The 20,262-nt window shown below is 34.9% G+C and overlaps 1 protein-coding gene across 5 annotated transcripts in view; it reads left to right on the forward strand.

Annotated features, from left to right (window-relative positions):
• CUL2 (cullin 2) overlaps positions 1 to 18,200 on the forward strand; it is a 40,563-nt gene extending 22,363 nt beyond the window's left edge. For all 5 annotated transcript variants that reach the window (XM_058825222.1, XM_058825214.1, XM_058825240.1 and 2 more), the window contains 13 exons: positions 1,159 to 1,321; positions 2,510 to 2,634; positions 4,180 to 4,287; positions 6,326 to 6,385; positions 6,759 to 6,887; positions 6,998 to 7,084; positions 7,591 to 7,743; positions 8,120 to 8,197; positions 9,969 to 10,035; positions 11,123 to 11,325; positions 13,691 to 13,792; positions 14,502 to 14,618; positions 17,694 to 18,200. In XM_058825222.1, the coding sequence (XP_058681205.1) occupies positions 1,159 to 1,321; positions 2,510 to 2,634; positions 4,180 to 4,287; positions 6,326 to 6,385; positions 6,759 to 6,887; positions 6,998 to 7,084; positions 7,591 to 7,743; positions 8,120 to 8,197; positions 9,969 to 10,035; positions 11,123 to 11,325; positions 13,691 to 13,792; positions 14,502 to 14,618; positions 17,694 to 17,825 (1,524 nt within the window). In that variant the 3' untranslated portion in view covers positions 17,826 to 18,200. The remainder of the gene's footprint in view (positions 1 to 1,158; positions 1,322 to 2,509; positions 2,635 to 4,179; positions 4,288 to 6,325; positions 6,386 to 6,758; positions 6,888 to 6,997; positions 7,085 to 7,590; positions 7,744 to 8,119; positions 8,198 to 9,968; positions 10,036 to 11,122; positions 11,326 to 13,690; positions 13,793 to 14,501; positions 14,619 to 17,693) is intronic.
• Positions 18,201 to 20,262: the final 2,062 nt, after the last annotated feature.

A 20,262-nucleotide genomic window follows, 5' to 3' on the forward strand; every position in this document is an offset into this window, starting at 1 on the left:
CTTCATGTTATGCTTTCATCTAATTGAAATGGTACTTTTTAGTGACATGGTTAATCTGAACATAGAGTACAAACCTTGCCATGGGTGGACAGTCAGTATCAAAATATTTCATAATAAATGATGACTCAATGGTACAAAGAGTGAAAAGTCAAAAAAAACCCAAACATATCAGGTTGATTAGTATTACTTTCTCACTTCCTTCTTTTCTTTCAATTTGGAGTAGTGTAACATTAGAGTTTTAGCAATATGTGGTTGGAAAAGACTCATAAGTTGTTACAAAACATTATTAAAAATTACATACTCCGAGGTGGATTTACTTTCATTTTGCTTTGTGGTGTATGAAGTTATGTTGTGATTAAATTACTTGTAATTCTTATACCTATTTTGAGAAAACAAAGATTGATACAACACTAGGAGTCAGTTCTTGGTCCTATCCTGTCTGCACTACCAAGATAGCAGAGTTGAGAAGAGGGCTGTGGAATTGCTTTTAAGCTAATGGTTACACACCTGAGTTGAAATTCAGGGGCAGGCTAAGACTTTAACTAAACCAAAAGCAGTTTTGCCTATCACTAGCAGTCTGTAGCTGCACTACGCTCCCTAAACCTCCCTCATATTCACAGGGTGTAAGTGCTTTTATGGCAGTATTCATATGACTTATCTTATGATTAAGCCTATTTCCTTCACTGAGTTATAAAAAGAGCTTTTATTAATAGCTCTGATGTACTCCTGTACCTATTGAGCAGATTTTTGCATATGAGCAGATGGACTTGGAACAGTAAAGTGATTCTTGGAGTTCTCTTTTAGTTAAGTATTGTGGTAAAATTTTCTCAGAAGGAATAAGAAGTATGGTAAGAGAAATTGGGGAAGACTAGTCACAACATTAAAAGGAAAAAGAAATTTCAAGATGAAAACTATGGAATGCTGGTAGACATCTAGTAGTGACCAAGCCTAGTTAGTACTCAGACTAGATTATGTCTATTCAGTAATAGCCTGATTCAGAAGAATTAAAAAATTAAATTTTTCATCCTGCACAAATTCTTTTGTACTTCTTCTTACTTACTCTTGTTTCTCATTGTACATACATACACTGTTGTGTATTCTGGTGCTGTATAGGTTGTCAGCATTTCTTCAGCTTGCAGTTTAAACTCCTCTGTGCAGGTTTTAGGTAGATTAAAAGATGAAGAAATGCGGTGTCGGAAGTACTTGAATCCCAGCTCATATGGCAAGGTGACTCATGAATGCCAGCAGAGGATGGTAGCTGATCATTTGCAGTTTCTACATGCAGAATGTCACAATATTATCAGACAAGAGAAAAGAAATGGTAAGTCTCACTTGTCACAAAAAGACTGGAATGGTTTTTTGTTTTATTCACTTAGCATTGCAATTTCCTATCTTTTTTCAATGGCCTTCTGTGCATATAAGAATTTTCAACTAATGTTACTTATCTAGAAATCTCCATTAAACCCTGAATGACATTTTTCTTTTAGCATGCAGCTAGTTTTTATTCCTCGAAGTATATAATCAAAACCTTTTTTTTTTACTGTTAACAATTCTTCTTTCAGCTAAGGCTCTTTCTCTTTCCTTGTCTTAGTCATCTTAAAAACACACTGAAGTCCTGTGTCCTGTAGAAATGATAATATTTTATGCTTGTGTTTTCTTTTGTAAACCAATGGCTCTGCCTTAACAGATTTCTTCATCATCACTTAACAGGTCAGGCTTATACAATATTTTGGCATCTTTTCATAGCCACTTTTTATTGTCCTGAATCTTTTGTGACCTCTCCTCCCAAATCTTTTTTACAGAAGGAGATGCTCTTGTAGTTAATATTCTCTGCCTGACTAAAAAAAAACATGCTTCCTGATGACTGCATGCCTCTTACCTTTGAAAGAATGCTTATTCTTGCATGAAAGATGGTGTCTCTTATGTGAAACAAATTATTTTTCACAGTCAAACTCAAATTGTATTTAATAATGGTGAGTTCAGTTTCCAGGGAATTTTTCAAGCTTGATCAGAGTTTCCATCTATTTTGTTTGGTTTCTTTTTTGGGGGTGCAGAGAGGCAAAATTATAAAAATAGCAGTTGCTTATTTAGAGCTTTTTTCATCTGAGAAGAATTTCAAGCTACCACTGGAGGCAAATAAAAAGTCAAGAAGATCTCTAAACTGATTTTAGTCAGCTGCTGCTAAGGGATATTAAGAGAGGCCAGGATTTAAAATAAACTGGCACACTATTTCTCCACACTAACCCACCTCTCTTCTTAGAGTCTCTCCTAAAGAAGCTGTATTGGAAGGGTGAGGTAGTCACAATGGCAGGACTCAGGAAACACTGATAATAGCCCTACTCTTTCCTTTTTTTGTTTCTCTGTGATCTAGTTATGTTAATTTTTTGCTTTCAAAACAGCTGGTATTGTTTCAGTCTTTAGAAAGTTCTGTTTGAAATGATGGTACTATTTTAAGTGTTAATTTTTGGTGTTTCTAAGTGTACTCTATAAAAATGTTTCTCTCTTATAGACATGGCAAATATGTATACTCTGCTCCGTGCTGTGTCCAGTGGTTTACCTCATATGATTCAGGAACTACAAAACCATATCCATGATGAGGGCCTTAGAGCAACCAGCAATCTTTCTCAGGAAAATGTGAGTTCCCTCAGGCAACTGAAATGACTGATGAATATTCTTGATCCTCTTTGTTGGTTTTTTTTTTTTTATTTTTGCCTGCGTAAAATTGGTTTGGAATGTGATGGATAAGTTGTAACTTCTCATCAGTATGGTTAGCTGTGACACATTATCTATCCTGAGAGCTGATTGTTTTAATTGTTGTGGTCTAACCAGAAACAACTGCAGCTAGATATTTCTCATTGTTGTTTGATTAATACTGCCAGGGCAAGTAGGTCCTTTTGTTCCATGTATGCATTTTTTTTTCTGAATTTCTCGTAAGTCTGTGGCATTTGCTGTTCTGGTATGTTAGAAGCCAGTGATTCCATTTTGTAAAGGCTTGACATCCTGTCCTGATTTCAATCTGCTGGTTTTCCTAATAGCTTTGTAGTAATTTTGCTTTATATTGTCATGTAATTTCTGAAAATATTATCTTGTTTATTTTACTAAAGTATGTTAAACATTTTTCTATTTATGTCTGTTTAAATTACTCAATTCCATTTTTGTTTCTCCAGCATTGCTGTTCAGAGACAAACTACCAGCTTTTGTTTGACATTGTATTTGTGCATGTGTGCATCTTGCTGTCTAGATCTGTGCTCATTTGGGATGGTGACTTTAGCTATGCAGTGTCTCTGTCTATAATAATGCATAAACACAAGCTGTTGTACCCTCACTCTGTTACTGACTGCACAGGAATGCTTGCTATTCTGTGGCTCCACTGTAACTTCAGTGTGCATACTGCAGTCTTTAGTAGTATAGTTTGCTGTCCAATTATTTTTAGGTTTATTGAACTTACTCTTTCAAACTAGTAGTGTCTACTCACAGAAATATATACAGACCCATGAGGGTGGTGACAATTCACAACCTTTTGTAGATAATTTCAGTGTGAAATACTTGTTCTATTGTATAAATGATGTACTTTGAAACATTTTTGTGTGTGACCTGAGGATGTACTTGGGGAGTAATGCTAAAGAGCCAGTGCCTTTCACACTGTTGCACTTGTGCCTGCCAGCTTGTCTGTGTAGGGACTCCTCCAGCTCCTGTCAGTCATTTCTGTGCAGAGTATGATGCTGGAATGTGGTGCATGAAATTCAATTGGTAACTGCCCTATGGAGGAAAATGTAAAGGGATCATTCAGATTTTCTGTCTCTGAGGTCACTGTGTAGGAGAAGCAGCAGTTTATTATATCAGTTGCTTGATTGCTGTATTTATGTTAGCATTAATGATTTTTGAAAAGGCTAGTAATGGATTTTAGGGGAAAAAATAGATTACATGAGAGCAGTATACACTCAAATCTTGGTTGGATAGCAGGACAGTAAATGTAGCATTGACTTTTTATTTCCAGAACATGCTCTAACATCATAGTGTGAGAGTACAGCAGAATCCATCCTCTCAAAATTCACTGTAGTATTAACTTTCTCAAAAAAGAGTTATTAGTAAAAAATCTACAACTAATGTAGATATGTTTGTGTTAGATACTACTACTTTTCTCACTAACTTGCTTTCTGTTTTATCTACCCTCTTTAGATGCCAACTCAGTTTGTGGAGTCAGTTTTGGAAGTACATAGTAAATTTGTTCAACTAATCAACACTGTTTTGAATGGTGATCAACACTTTATGAGTGCCCTTGACAAGGTAATTTTTACTTAAGTAAAGAAAGCATTGGAAAACAAATTCAGGACCCTGATTCAGGCTCACCAAAACTCTTGATAGCATGAACACATGGTCAATGATAGTTCATATGCAGTCTTTCTTGTTTAGAAATGTAATGGAGCAAAAGACATGCCAGTGTAAGGGAAAATATAAATTAAAGGAGACCATTTTAATACTTGTTTTCTGAAAGAAATACCTTTCTTTTCATCATATTTCAAAACACAAAAATGGTGCCGATCCATTCAGTGCAAATATAATTGCAGATAATGAATAGGCACAATAGGGTGAGGTTTGGGAGGTTTGGTAATTCTTGCATGCATTTGAACTTGAATTTGCTTGCTGAGATTATGTTTATCTCTGAATGCTATTAGTGTTACTTCCACAGAGTCTTTGCTTAGATTTTTCAAGTTGACTGCAAAGAATACCTGAAAACTTAGATTACTTCAATCACTGCCACAATAGGTAACTTTTTCCAGGAGACAGCTGCACTTGAATTGAAATAACAAATTTAGGGAAAGAGGCTTGCTGCTCTTTTATTTGAAATGCATAGTCATGCAGGTATTCAAGATAAGTTCTAATTACCATAAACTTTAATATTAATCATTATTAATTATAACTAATAAATATATTTTCTTTCTTTAGTTTCCTCTCACAGGATGCACATATACAGTTCTTTGCTTTTTTGTGGTGTGTGCAGTAGTTGCAGTTTGTAGCTAATGGCAGAGTCTAAGCTTTGACAGTTATCAGTCAAGGTTAACCTGAAGAGGCACAATGGAGAAGGTACCAGTGATGGTACCAATAGTAGTTACCCATCTGTGTTTGTGACATTGATACAATAATTATTTAGCATTTTAAAACAAATATTTCAATACCAAATACATTTCTCTCTCCATTGCAATTAATGTCATGTACCAGAAGGTGGAGTAACACGAGACTGACAACTTCATTTGCTGGCACAAAGGCAATGTACTTTTTCTAAATACATCAGTTCACAGAATTTCAAGACTGGAAGAGTTCTTCATTCCATTGATCTTTCTTACAGTAAATACTTAAAATATTGATTTGCTGTTAATTTTTGATGGTGACTATCAAAATCACTATTGCTGCCTCCAGTATTATTGCAAAAGATTGCTCCAAGCTTTAAAGAGTTTCCTATTTCTTGCCAAGTCATGCATTCTTTTCTCAGAGGAATTCTAGGGACCTATTAGCAAATTTTGTGATCTTGAGGTATTGTACAGAGGAGTTCCTTGTCAGTTTCTGTTTATAATGATAACAATATTTACCTTTTACAGAGGAACTGTAACTCCTGGGAACTATGATCTTGCAGTATTTTTGATTCACTGTTAGTTTACAACACTAATTTAAATGTGACATGTAGTTTAGAAACTCTGTTATTCTGATAATCTTCTTTTAATTTCTAAACCGCCATTATCTCTTTCCTTTCTCATCATATTCAGGTTTTCTTCAGCCACCATATTGTTTGTACTCCTTCAAATTTCCACTTTCAACAATATATTTTTCTTTTCAGTGTGTGAAAAAATCCAACAACCAAAGGTGCTTTCGTTTCTTACTGTTGTGAACACTTCATATAAGTTTTTCATCTCAACACACATGCTGTTGATGTGCTGCTGCTCAAATCTACTTTATCTGCACTTGTTCCTAAGATTTTTTCCATCCATTCTTTTGGACCATAATATTGCTCTATACCAATCATAATACTTTTGTGGAGTTTCTAATCAGAACTTCATTTTTTCCTTGGTTTTCTGTAATTGTTTCCTCTTCTACTCTTTCTACTTTTACTGAATTCTCAACTTGAAAATGTTTAACAACCAAATTCTCATAGAGCAGTAATTTAACCTTTTTATGAATTGTTTCTTTTTTTATCCCCTTTTGTGTAGTTCAGTTTTTTAGGATCTCAGACGACCTTTGCTCTGAGGATATTTTTTATTTTTTCAAATTTCATAAAAGAAAAAAGTTTAAGTCAATGACAATTTTTCTCTTTGCTCCATGTTTTATGTAGGCTTTGACATCAGTAGTTAACTACCGGGAGCCCAAGTCGATCTGCAAAGCACCTGAGTTGGTAAGTGATGCACACACAGTAATAATTCTTATATGTAACCATCCAGTGAATTGCTACAGGGTCCTTCACATGCATACCCAGCTCTCACACTGGGTCACACTCAGGTGTGTATTTTAGTTCTTACAGCTTAAGCTGCACACACATTTTGTGAGTGTGCAAAATTGCTAAGGTTCTAATTTCTGGTATAGACTGTATTTCTGTGGGTGTAGAATGGATCATTTACCCATGAATGCAGCCCTTGTATTCAGTAGAATGTGACTTATTTCATGTTTGAACTATTGTAGAAATTTGGAAATACCAAATACCTTGGCATACATTTGTTCTCAAGCTTGACAAGTAGTTTTGGGTTTGATTTTTCTTTTTTTAATTTGAGCTGGCCAAATACTGTGACAACTTGTTAAAGAAATCAGCGAAAGGAATGACAGAGAATGAAGTAGAAGACAAGCTTACGAGCTTCATTACTGTTTTCAAATACATTGATGACAAAGATGTATTCCAAAAGGTAACTTTTCCTATTTAATAATGGTTAAAATGTCACATTTAAAGCCTACTTGAAGAATGTGGTTATGCTTCTTAAAATCCCTGTCTCTGTTTTTTTTTTTTTTAATGCAGTTCTATGCCAGAATGTTGGCAAAAAGATTAATTCATGGTTTGTCTATGTCTATGGATTCTGAAGAAGCGATGATAAACAAACTAAAGGTAAGGTAATATTCTTCTAACAGAATAAAAAAATATAGGAGTATGTAGTGTTGAGAGGGAGCAGCAGAGGGTGCCAGAGGTAATTTAGCAATTGGTAAATCTGTTTCCAATAGCTGACAGCAAAAGCTAGTGTCTAGGTTGTCTATGAAAGATAAAAGGCTGAGTGTCACCTAGACATTTGAGATTTTTATGAGGTTTTGGATAATTTTTTTAGCTGTATTCAAGTCATTCATGTTAACCTTAAAAAAGTACCAGGGGCTTTCATAAACATGTCTATCTTTTGATCTTATAAAACAATATTTTTCAAATAGATTAGTGTATATAAGGTGAAACTAAGATAAAGATAATTTTATTTAACAGTGTTTGGTTTTTATTATAACTAGTGTTTTCTGTAAATATAACAACACTTCTGCTGACTAGATTTTCATACTGTATTAGTAAGGGAACATAATTTATATGATGAGTACTGTTTTCACTTTGAAACCTGTTACAATATTTCTTCACAGCAAGCCTGTGGTTATGAATTTACCAGCAAGCTCCATCGAATGTATACAGACATGAGTGTTAGTGCTGATCTCAACAACAAATTCAACAACTTTATCAAAAACCAGGACACAATCATTGATTTGGGAATTAGTTTTCAGATATATGTTCTACAGGTACTAATGTATGTTTATTGTTGCTGAGTTATTTGTATTTACTTTTTATGTTCTGATAACAAATATACAATTTTTCTACTTTATATGGGAACTGATGGCCTGTGATCATTGGGGAATTACTTACTTTCCTAGTGTTTCTTTGTAAAATCAACCTACTAGGTCCCTAAACAATAGTGATAAAAATTTCAGTCTTAATTAATACCTCAGTGGGGTGTGCAGAAGGTGCACTAAAATATGATCAGTAAAACTTCCTGAGTTAATTGATTGTCTTATGACATAATGCACACTATACATCCACTTAAGAATTTTATTTTTTTTCTTAATATATATGTTGTATGAAAATGTTAATGCTTCTATTTTTCCCAATTAATTTCAGGCTGGTGCATGGCCTCTAACTCAGGCTCCTTCTTCTACATTTGCAATTCCTCAGGAACTGGAAAAAAGTGTACAGATGGTAGGTTAGTAGGAGGCTTCCTGCAAACATGTGGAAAATGTAAAATAACTCCAGATGAAAAGTCATCACTCTAACAGAGAAAAACTTGAGCTGCTTTTTTTTGATTGTAACTTATGTCTATCATGTTTCCAGTCCATATGCAATGTGGAAGGGTCACCCAAATACCTTACTGCATTTATGTATGGATTTGTGTAGCTTTTTTACATCTCTCTTCTACACTTTGTGATTGTTGAAAGAGATGCTAATAAATGCAATCAAATGAACTAGGTTGGTTCTTTGCTTCAAAACCAACTCTTAATATTTAGATAAAAGAAGATTCTGTTTCTAATATTAAATCTGAACAGTCTTAATAGCAGATTAAGATGCAAATACAGGTTTCTTGTTCCCTGTTTCATAGAAACTGTTCAAAGTCATGCTTTGTGCAAACTTCTCTAAAGCTCATTTTATGATTTCTCAAAGCAGTAAAGGTTTTGCTTTAGCCAAATATTTTCTTTGAATGTGATAATTTCTGCTTCGTAGAGATATTTTGTTGCTTTTGATAATGTTATTGTATTCTAAATGTTACCTGTACAATGTTTGTTGGAAAACAAAATATTTGTATTGATCTTTACGAAGATGTATTTGATGGTGAAGTACAATTTAGGCAATACACATTTTGTATTATTGGCCATAAGAGATTTTTATAGCTGTTTTTATACCTTACATTGCTATTTGATGTAAGTTATAATGGTAAATGTCTTTTTTTTTTTTTTGTGGTGAAGGATCTTTTTCTTGTACTACTGCTGAATATTAGGACTATTTATTCAGCTCTAATTTCCACTTAAGTGGCACTTGTCTTTAGCAATATAATAGTTCCTGACCCAGACTACAGGATCACCAGGTGTGATGAGATTTTGCTGTCTTTGTGGGTTTAAATAGGAGTATTGTCAGAAAGTATATTGCCTCAATTGGAAAATTGGTACAGAATTGTGTGTCAGAAGCAGCTCAGAGTCTGGGTTTCTTGCCTAATTTCACCATTTTGCCATATTAAAGGAGCAAACTTACTCATGTGTGACCTAGGTAGATAGAGATCAGTGCTTTAAATGAGAATTCCCTAAAGAAACAGAACATGACCTTGAGAGGGGAGTACTTGAAAATTGTCTGACAGTGTCTTTATTTACTGTCCAATTCGATGATTTGACCCATGGAGAGAGTTCTCTTAGGATTCTGGCAAGGGTTTAGAAAGAAAAAAAAAAGTATTGTAGTTGCACTCCAAAGTATCTGAGTGCCTGTGTAACTGGGCAACCTCTTCAGCAGCTTTTTCTGAGACTGATGAAGCTTCCTGTGAATTTATATTTATCTGAGTGGTGTACAAATACTGCTTTTCATATGTGCAAGCTTGTGGGTGGAGAAACACCTAATTCCTAAAGCGATGAAAATTCCCTGTTTTTATGTTCTTCTACAATGTTAATCAGTTTCCAGACCAAATCAGAATAAGCCAAATAGGTGTGTGTACACAGTGTTGGTATTGTGGGGTTTAGGGAGTTTGATCTCATTTTAGGGCAAGGTTTTTTGAATCAGCTGAAGTTCTTCTCATTACCAGAGGCAGACCTTAAATTAAGATTCAGTCATCACTCATCTTCTAAAGGAAAATGCTGTCACAAATGGATCTGCAATGTTTTCATCCAGTGTGATGGACATAAAACCAGTATTTTTTCATTAGGGTGGTAGGATGATGAAAAACTTTCATGAGTTCTATGTGTGACTAACTGATGTTCATTTTGTTTTGCAGTTTGAATTATTTTACAGTCAGCATTTTAGTGGAAGGAAGCTTACTTGGTTACATTATCTTTGTACAGGTAAAAATAAGTGCTTTGCTAAATTTATGATCTAACAGTTACTTGCTAAAAGTTCTTTTCAAATGACAAAAAACATGGGGAATTGGAGCATTATTTTGCATATAAAGTCAATGGACATATTTTGTGTTATAAATTAATATTTAGTACTCAGAATTTCCAAAATTCATGTCTTGTAAACTTGTGATTTACTAAACCCAAGTGAAACTAGAGTTCTATGTTGTTAACTGCAGAAAAGCACTGCAGAACTGCTGAGTTAATAACAATTGCCCTGGAATTGTTTCTGTAGGATAGATGTTCCTTACATAAATGCTAAATAATTTTAAGAATGCATATTATACTGTTTTACTCCGGTATGTCAGTATCTACATAAATACATAATTTTAACTATTTAGTATTTATTATTGTCAAGTGTTTATTTTAGTAAGTGCCAGTCAATCATGTTTTATTTTAAGTGCTTTCAGTCTCAGGCTTTAACAACTGAGCACTGCAACATACTACATGGAGATGAAAACCATAGCCCATGACAATGTAATAAAATGGAAATTAGTTCTGGTAACAGAAGGTTGCTCTTAACTCACACTCACCTTCACACAGAAAATCTAAATTTGCTTTCAAGTAGATTTCTTCAGTGCTTTTTGTTTTTCATGGGAATTCTAAAAATGTAAGAATATGAAACATTTTTGATGGACAAGTATTTTACTTTGTTTTTAAGTCTTTCCTTTAATCACCTTCCTCATTAATCACTATTCTGAGATTCTGTATAAGCTGTTAATTAAAGTTTATGCATTGCAATGTGTTGAGGCTACTTGGAATTTTTTTAATGGTTATTATATGTTTATTATTATTATATATTGCACTATTTGTCTAGTATGCATAGTTAATCAGGGTGGGGCAATTGTTGTGGGCCCCACTGTATATGTGTAAATTCACAGCCTCAGTTGTCATTGTTCTATTTCAAGTGTTAAACACAGACTTGAGTTGAATGTCTGGAAATGTATGAGGAGCTCTGTATGAGGAGGTAGTTTGGCTTCAGATGACTTTTCAGCACCTTTCATCAGTTTATAAAATACTACTTGTATCATTACAGGTGAAGTAAAAATGAATTATTTGTGCAAACCTTATGTAGCCATGGTCACAACATACCAAATGGCAGTGTTGCTTGCCTTCAACAACAGTGAGACTGTCACTTACAAGGAGCTTCAGGACAGTACACAAATGAATGAGAAGGAACTGACAAAAACCATCAAATCTTTGCTTGATGTCAAAATGATCAACCATGACTCAGACAAGGTATGCCACTATGATATTAAAAAGTTTAATGTTTTCAGTCTCGTCATTCTCATACTTGTTGAGGACTTTTTTAAAATATCCATTGTTTACTTTTATTTTTCTAAGCTTTATTTTTGACCCTTGTGTCAAATCTCTACTTATAAGGAAAAAGACAGGAGAAAGTAGAGTGCCTGTCATACAGGCTTTCTATGCCCATAGCAGCATGAAAAGGTAATAATGCAGGGACTCTTCATTGTTTCTGTTGCCTTGCTTTCAAAGTTATACTGAATCACTGGAAGGAGCCTGAGTAGTAAACCAGAGTTTTACAGGGATCCTGAAAAAATATTTGTGGGATTAAGAGACTGAAAGAAAGAGCAACCATGTTCTTCCTTGTGGACAGATTACAGAAGCCACAAGGAGAGCAAGGAGGACTTCTGTGAGAGGATTTTTGCTGCAGTTTGCCATACTTATCATTCCATTAATTTCTTGGAATTCCAGTAATATCTGAGCTTTGTTTGTGATTCAGGCAATGTTTGATACTTCTTTTTCTGACTCTCTCATCCATCTGTGTAGCCTTTGTGATTTTTTTTTTCCAGTACAGCAAATGGCACAGACTTTACTCTGTTAAGTAAGAATTACTGCGGAAGAGCCTGTGCATCCCATACAGACATAGTATGTGCTTCCAGCTCACCCAGAAGGCCCACTGTGCAGACAGTATCAGACAGAAGGAACTGAGATAAGCTTTCACTTCACTTACAAGAAGAAGTCCAAAGCTGCTCTGACAGCTGCTTTTGTTTTTAACCAGGAAAATTTTAGAAAATGGAAAGTGAGATCACAAGGAAGATCTGGTGCTTGACTGAAGCATAGGACATGCTTCCAATATCTAGAAATGAGCTCAGGTTGGAACAGTTGCTGGGAAGATGTCTGTTAAACCATGGGTCAAATAAAACACTGGGAGCTGTTACAGGAAACAGTGAGACCTTTAATAATCTTAGAATGTTGCCTGTTATTTAAAGGATTTACATTTATTTATGTCCATTGTATAAGGTTCACCCAGTTCCTTAAAGCTTATGTCATAGAAGAAGGAATAATACAGCTTTCCAACCCTTTTACTTTCTAATGTTTACCACTGCATTTTCCAGTTCTTTGCCTTCCAGACTACTGTGTTCAAGTGTCTTTACTATTTCTGTTTTCTTTGCACTCCATCCAACAATGTGATAGCAGATCTGTAGACAGTCTATCAGCTTACTTATTAAATAAACAAGTGAGCTTTAGTGGTTTAAGCAGTGGAATTCAATACACAAACTTCTCTTTACCTGTATCTGTGCCAAACAGAAAAGTAGAGTGCAGTAAATGTTGTAGTTTGCTTTTGCTTGTTTGTTCATTTTGTGACCGGGTGTGGGGAAAAGAGCATGAGAAGCTTCACCTCAAAATCTTCATTGGTTCATTCGAATTGTGCTTTTTTGACTTGATGCTCAATACACAATTTATTTTGGTTTATATTCAACCATGTCAGCAGAATAATGCTAGAAGTTAATGTTAGCCTGTTTTTTTGTTAGCTTATTATTTTTCAAGCTCTTGGTCTTTCCCGTTTCATGTTGTATTTTCTATACTATTCCTGGTATCCTGATTTTTATGTACATTGTAACAAAGGCTATTTGTTGCAAGATACAAAATTAGAGTTAATATTAGTTTGAGTGCATATTTAGATAAATATTTTCTGTGTTTAACTAAAATACTTATGCTTTAGACAGTTTGGCAAGATTTCGAGGTCTCAGAATCCCAGTAACTTTATTCTGCTGGAAATTGGTAATACTTGTACAGACTCTTGCCTGGAAACTGCAGAGATCTGTCCAGTCATGCTGTGTTGAATTTAAAGGTGTTTTTACCATAGGAAAAAAAACCCTGAAATAATAATAACAGTAATAACAGTTGTTATTATTATTATTGTCGTTATTATTATTACTACTACATATATATATGTGGTAAAGAATGGAGATTCTGGCAGGAAAAAAAATTTGAAATCTCCAGGTAGATGTGCACTGTGGAAGTTGCAGTTTGTCAGCTTTTTCTGCTATAACATATCAAAATGTTTAAATGCTTTTCCTTAAATTCTGGAAGACAACTTTTGTAAAAATTACGAAAGCAGCAGCTCCTCTTTGACGTCCTCTCATAGATAAATGTAAATCCTACTTTCTTTGCAGGGAAAAAATGATGCTAAACTAGCTTTAAAAATTGACCCGGTTCAAGCAGCATTTTAGAATTTCCAGCTACAAATCTGATTTTTTTTTCTGTATATGTAAGACCCTAACTGTGACTTTTCAAAGTAAATTGTTACTATTTTCTGGTTCCATTCTTGATTTTTAAAAATGATTCTGTATTGCAGGAAGATATAGAGACAGAGTCTACATTTTCATTAAATATGAACTTCAGCAGTAAGCGAACAAAGTTTAAAATTACCACATCAATGCAGAAAGACACACCACAGGCAAGTATTCTTTGGTGTTTCTAGCCTGAATAGCTTAGAAAGCTTATTTTTCTAAAATGGAATTTACTGTTAGTTTGGTGTAAGCAGATATCAGACTCTTTAAGATTTGCAAAAGAAATTTTGTAGGTTTAAAGCTTAAGCAATGCAATATTTTTGTACTTGAAATATAGGCAGGAAAAGGTGAAATAGGGAACAACAAGAAGAAAAAGATGAACAAAATGTTAATGCCAAATGGTATTGATGTTTAGTCTATGTCATGAGACTTTTTTGTTGCTGGTGTTTATAAAGGAACTTACTGCAAGAACAGCAGAACCAATCAACTGTTTTCTTATGGTTTTGTGTCCTTTGGCAACTAAAATCAACTCCTGTGTTGTTAATCCATGTTCTCAATGTATCTCCTAAGACACAGGATTTTGTATGATATAGGTATGTGCTGTCAAACTCAATAAATTACAGTCAATTCTGATTGCTTTTCTCCCTAGCAAAAATATTGTTTTAGATGCCTCTCTCCTACCTTCTTACTGACTTTCATGAAACCTGATATCCTTGATTTATGGACATACTTTTACTGGTATAGAACTACACCTGCATACATTTTGTATTAGTTCACCACTTTTAGTAAAGTAAAAAGTAGAGATTCAAGATACTTTTATGCAGTCTTTATTGGTCTTCCTGTGTTTTGAGCATTGCTGTTGTTCTTGTGTGGCAGGAGATGGAGCAGACCCGAAGTGCTGTGGATGAGGACAGGAAAATGTATCTCCAAGCTGCTATAGTCCGTATCATGAAGGCACGGAAAGTGCTGCGACATAATGCTCTTATTCAGGAGGTGAGAGAAAGTCCTTGAGCTTGATTTCATTAAAATCTTCAGGATAGTAGGGTTCAACATCAGACTACAAAACTCAGCCATGTGGAAAATGGTACTTCAGCAAAATTAGTGAGAATTTCCCTGGAGTCTATTTTGAACTGCAGTACTGGAGCACGAGCTGGGATCCCTCAATCTCATAAATGTGTCTTAGCACCAAAGCATTAAGTTGTTGCTGTTTCCTCTTAGCTGGTTCTATGCCAAGAGATGTTGTACCCTATAAAAATCATTGCCAGAGCTATGGGTTCAGTTGAAAACCTGAATGGGGATATTCTAGTATGGAATTTCCACAGAAGCCCTTAGCCAGTTCTGTGCTCTAATCATTATTTTATTATAACTCCTGGTTTAAATTTTAAAAGTTGTCTGAGTATGGAGACATGCACTTTTTAATCTCCCTTTTCCACAAAGCAGTACAGTTCTCTAGATTTTTTAGATTCCAGATTAATGACCTGTGAACTGTCACAGCCTGGCTTGGAAGGAAGTGCTATTTCATTAGTTTTTTTCCCACTTTTCCATCTGCTGGTTGCCTGCCTAATTGTATTTCTCATTCCAGCCTAACATTTGCTTCTTCCAACTAGTTGCCAGTTTTACTTTCCTCAAACTTCCATGGCTCTTTCTTCAGTTTAATTCATTCTTGCATCTCTGAGCCTTGCTCAGAGAAGACTGGTGGGAGGGGGAATTGAGATTCCTGATTTATTCAACCATTTTGAGCATAAAGGTGGAGAGATACTGAGTAATTTGTGGTGACGGAGGAAACAGTTTACCACACCCACTCCTTAATTTTTATTTCTAAAAATAAAACCTAGCAGCAGCAGGGAGTTTGTAAGCCCAGATGATGCAGTGTGAGACCTCTTAAAGATTTTGGATACTAAGGAAGTGTTTTTACACAAAGTAAGGTTAATTTGAGAAATCTGATTTTGAATATATAAAAGATGAGGTAGCATAGGTTCTGATATTTTTCAGAATCTTTGGTTTTTTGGTTTCCCATTATTTAAACAATCCATGCAATTATGATGAAATTGTGTAAAGATTTGCAATTAAAACTAGAAAATTATAAGCAAGCCCTTTCATCTTTGAGAATACATTTTTCTGCCCACTGTCAAATTATGAGAAAAATTTCTTGAAATGTACTTTGCCTGACACCAGTTTATAAGGGTGAAATAGATTACAATTGCTGTGTTTTGGAAACAAATCCTTTCTGGTTGCTTCTTCCTTTGTGTAATGGAAGGGCCACTTACATGCCCCTGCTGTGTTTTGCTCTTGCAGGGCTCTTGCAGAATAGTAACATTAGAAGATTTCTCTTCAGCTTTGCAAAAAAGGTGGATTTTTTCATGGTTACTCAGTTAGAAACTAGGTAGAAAGTATAGATGTGATATTGTTACTAATCCTGGTGCCATTGTTATCATGCTGTTTATATTCTTAAATATAATGTATCAGTTAAAATGTGCTGTTTGACTTCTTGAGTAAGAAGGAGTATTTCTGAAAGAAGTCTGTTTACTATGAATAGTTAATATTTTCTCACCTCATTAGTATTTTTTTCTTAGCTATAAGGGCAGGATTATACTGTTAGAGAGATATTTGAGAGACTCCTAACCCTAATAGTTAGCTCTGATTCTACCACTACAGCACCACACATTTCATTTAGGTTGAGGTGTTCAAGAAAATACTCCAGGTCCTTGGTAGACCTGTATATGTCAGCATGTGGTCTTTATGGAATTGTTAATTGTGTTAGATGCACCCTGGTAATTTCAATTCTAGCTCAGTGTAGCAGTCCCCTTCAGGGTGAGGTAGCTTTTCCTATAAAATGAGTAAGACTGGAAGAGTAGTGGAGGGGAGACATCAGAACAGTCATTCCCAGAAAATTTTTATTCTGACCATCAGGTATTTCTGTCTATCCTTCTTACTTGTACTGTCTTTGATTAAAAAAACCAACAACAATGAGAAAACCCACACCAATACAAAATTCCCTCTTTTGCTTTCTCTGTCTGAAGTAAATACATGAAATGTGGTGATGCCAATCAGCTTCAGTGGAGGGCTAAGTTTGGTGAAATCTGAGCAGATCTATCAGCTTGTTAGCACCCAGTTTCTCCTCACTTGTGCTGCTGTGGAACATACCAGACCCTTGGCTGTTAGCCCAACAAAACTCACTCTTTTGAGGCTTTTGTTTGCTTTGTTGGGTGAGTTCCACCTGGTGAGTTCTGTTGGCTCACAGAGAGACCCAGCAAACTCTAGAGCTGGGACAAAGCCAGCCATGAGAAGTTGTAAAGAAAACTGAAAATTTAGCTGGAATAAAATAATTTTCTTTACAGAAGAAGTAAGAACTACAGGCAAAATATGTTGTGACACTTGAGTAGTAAGGTCTTCTGTTTAAAAAAATTTCCTACTTACAGATTTGCACATTCTGTTGGTGCAAGAACCCTTCAGACAATTTCTTCCCCTTCTCTACAAGAGAAGTTTTCAGTCTAGAGAAACTTTTAAGAGACATATAAAGTTTTGCCTGAGTGGCAATTTCTTCCACAATGCAAATATAGATTTGTTTTCACAATAAGTAACTTCTTACTGTATTAAAAAATTCCAGCATAGCCAGATGGAACTCACTAAATTGTAGGTCTGTCTTCAGTGACTAAGGAAAGAGAAGTTCATCCTGATTTTCTCCAATTGTGTAGCAAAGAAGGTTAATGGTAGGGGAACTCTACTGTGATAGTAGTGAAGAAATGTGTTAATATTAGATTAATTTTTAACATGGATATTTGTCTTCATTTGTACTGTGACAAATGAAGCAAGTGAGAGAAATGAGGAGATCTGGGGAACATGTGGCCAAAGTAACCAGTGAGCTGACCAGTCAGTTTCAGTGTCCTGACACTTATACTTAGAGATATTTTCTTGTTTGTTATAAATTAACTATTCCAGGGTTATTTAATCCTGTCTTTAAAAGAAAAATATACTGAATTTGCCTTAAAGCCTTTAGCAAATATTTAGATGACATTTATAACTGTGAAAAATAAAAAATAACACCAAAATTGTGTCTTTCTTTTGCAGGTAATTAGCCAATCAAGAGCTAGGTTTAACCCAAGTATCAGCATGATTAAGAAGTGTATTGAAGTCCTGATAGACAAACAGTACATAGAGCGAAGCCAGGCCTCTGCAGACGAGTACAGTTATGTAGCATGATGTGCTGTCCTGCAGGTATGATTGTAAGGAGATCATTGCTGTCACTGTTTGGTGTGTTCCTGTGGGAAGAGGCAGGCCTGTGCCTCCATAATTGGTCACTTGGCAGCCCCTGTTTTTCTGCTGTTTACAACATCACCAGTGCCATGTCATGAGCGTCAATGAAAATGCCTATAGATATTTCAAGCTCATGTCATTATGACATTTCTTAAAACTTTACTAAAAGAATGAGTGAAGTATTGCTGACATGTGGAGAATTGGTTGGGTACCATGCTTTTTTTTCCCCCCTCCCCTTTCACGTTTGCAGTTGATGTTTTCTAATGTATCTTAAGACAAAGTAAAAAAAAAATCACACAAAAAACCTAAATATTGTAATATGACAGATAACCTAATAATTGTATCTACATTAAAATGTAAAAAAAATGACGAACATGATACTGCTGCTTGTCAAATAAAAAAATAAAGTTATATAATGTGTCTGGAATGATTGTAGAGCTGGATATAGCATTAATGTCTGTAAATATTATTCAGGCCTGAAGAGTAGAAATAATGTTACGTGTTTGGGTTTTGGATAACCTCAGAAGTAGGTCTGACATAACAACTAATTTATATAAAACTGAATACCAGGTATGTCATGTTTGATGTGATTATAAAAAATATTTATGGTTCAGTGCACATCTTGTTTTCTTGAGATTAGGCTCATTTACATTCTCGGTGCCTGAAGGCCTCTGCTGTGTCTGTTAATCCCAAACTGTAGGAATATGTTACAAGGGAAAATAAACTGATGTTTGAGGGGATTTAAATGGTGTAGTTCACAAACACTTAGGAATAGTTATCATGAACATCAAAGATAGAATTCAGTGGCTTGGGAAAGCATAAAGCAGGCTGGTAACTGAAAAATGTTTTTTCTTTAATGTATTGGGTAGAAACACTACATGGATGGGTGTCTATGTTTGTTTCCACAAACTCATACTGCTTGTTTCTTGTTTTCCCTCCTGACTCCTATGGTTGTTTTTATCATGTTTTGTTTTCCTCTGCCCCAATTAGATTTCCAGCTGTTAGGGTGAGACAGATCCACAGGCTATTTCATGTCTTGTGTTGTTCACCAGGGTTGGCATGGTGACTGTGCACTCTTAAACAAGCAAACTATAATTTAAAAGTACAAACTCTACCACTGGAAGTGAATGAAATTTAAGAGCACTGAGAGTTTGAACACACTGAATGCCTGCTGCAGAAGAGTTTCCTCATGGCTATGCCTGCAATTATGATTGACAGGATAAATATTAAGTTTAAATGTTCTATTTTTGCCAGATTTATTTGCGTGCATATAAAAATACCTATGTAGATAGATACTATTTGAAGTATTTTTTTAGATTGTGTAGTATCACCTACTAAAAATCCACACATCAAGAAGTAATTTTAAAGAAAAGCAAACCTTTGGAGGGAGCTTTTTACTCTTTTTTTCTTTTTCTGGTTCTTCACTGTATGAAAGGCTTCTCTCCAACTCTTAGATTGTTGCTGTCTCTTATTTCTTAAATGGTATTGCATTCACATACTGTCTAGAGGGTATAGGAAACTTTCTATGGTTAACTAGGAAATGCATCAAGAAGTGGTGCCATGTTTTTCTGATGTGGATTTTGCTAAGGATGAATAAAGGGCAATAAACAATAAAGTGCAATAAACATTCCTTCCATATTGGTGTTTTATCCCACTACGCTAAGATCTAAATTTTTATGTGGATTTATGTCTTCAAGAAGTGAGGTTTTTTAACTAACTGTAATATGGTGCTGTAGATCATTGTCTAAAGTGTTAGTTTAGAGATGTCTCTGTGTGGTGGGACACAGCACAGGTGCTTAGACTGTCACCAGCTGTAGTAAACAGGAGATAGAAAATCAGCACAGATTTTGACTGGAGTGACTTCTAATCTATTGCAGTGTGGAGCATTTCTGTGCTTTATAAAAGAAATTATTCATTACATCTAAAGACAAAAAAATAGGGGCAATATTCTATTACATAACACACAAAAAAGGGAAAATTTATTTCATGAATGCTGAATTAGCACATCCTTTTTTCAGAAAACAAACTAACACTGATGCCAAAGTTTCTGGAAACAAATGTGGTTTATCTTGTAACTTGTATTTGAGTCAGCACATTTTAAGCTTGTTCATAAAAGAGTTAATAAAAGCTTTATTTAAGTGTAGATTCCAGTAGCAAAATTTTAAGGCTGAATTTGAAGGTTTAACCAATTTATTTTCAGAATAATTTCACAGGCAACACAAGAACTTCCCTGCTCTAGCCCAAACGTGCAAGGTTTTAACATTACCTTATCTCTCAATTTTTGCATACCTAAACCATCATTTTAGGTTTTAGGTAAGCATGCTGCTGAGTTGAGACATGTTTAGTGAGTTAAAAACATTCATCTATTTCAGTGCAGTTGGCA

This window comes from Ammospiza caudacuta, chromosome 1 (assembly GCF_027887145.1).
Source record: "Ammospiza caudacuta isolate bAmmCau1 chromosome 1, bAmmCau1.pri, whole genome shotgun sequence".
Classification (NCBI taxonomy): Eukaryota; Metazoa; Chordata; class Aves; order Passeriformes; family Passerellidae; genus Ammospiza; species Ammospiza caudacuta.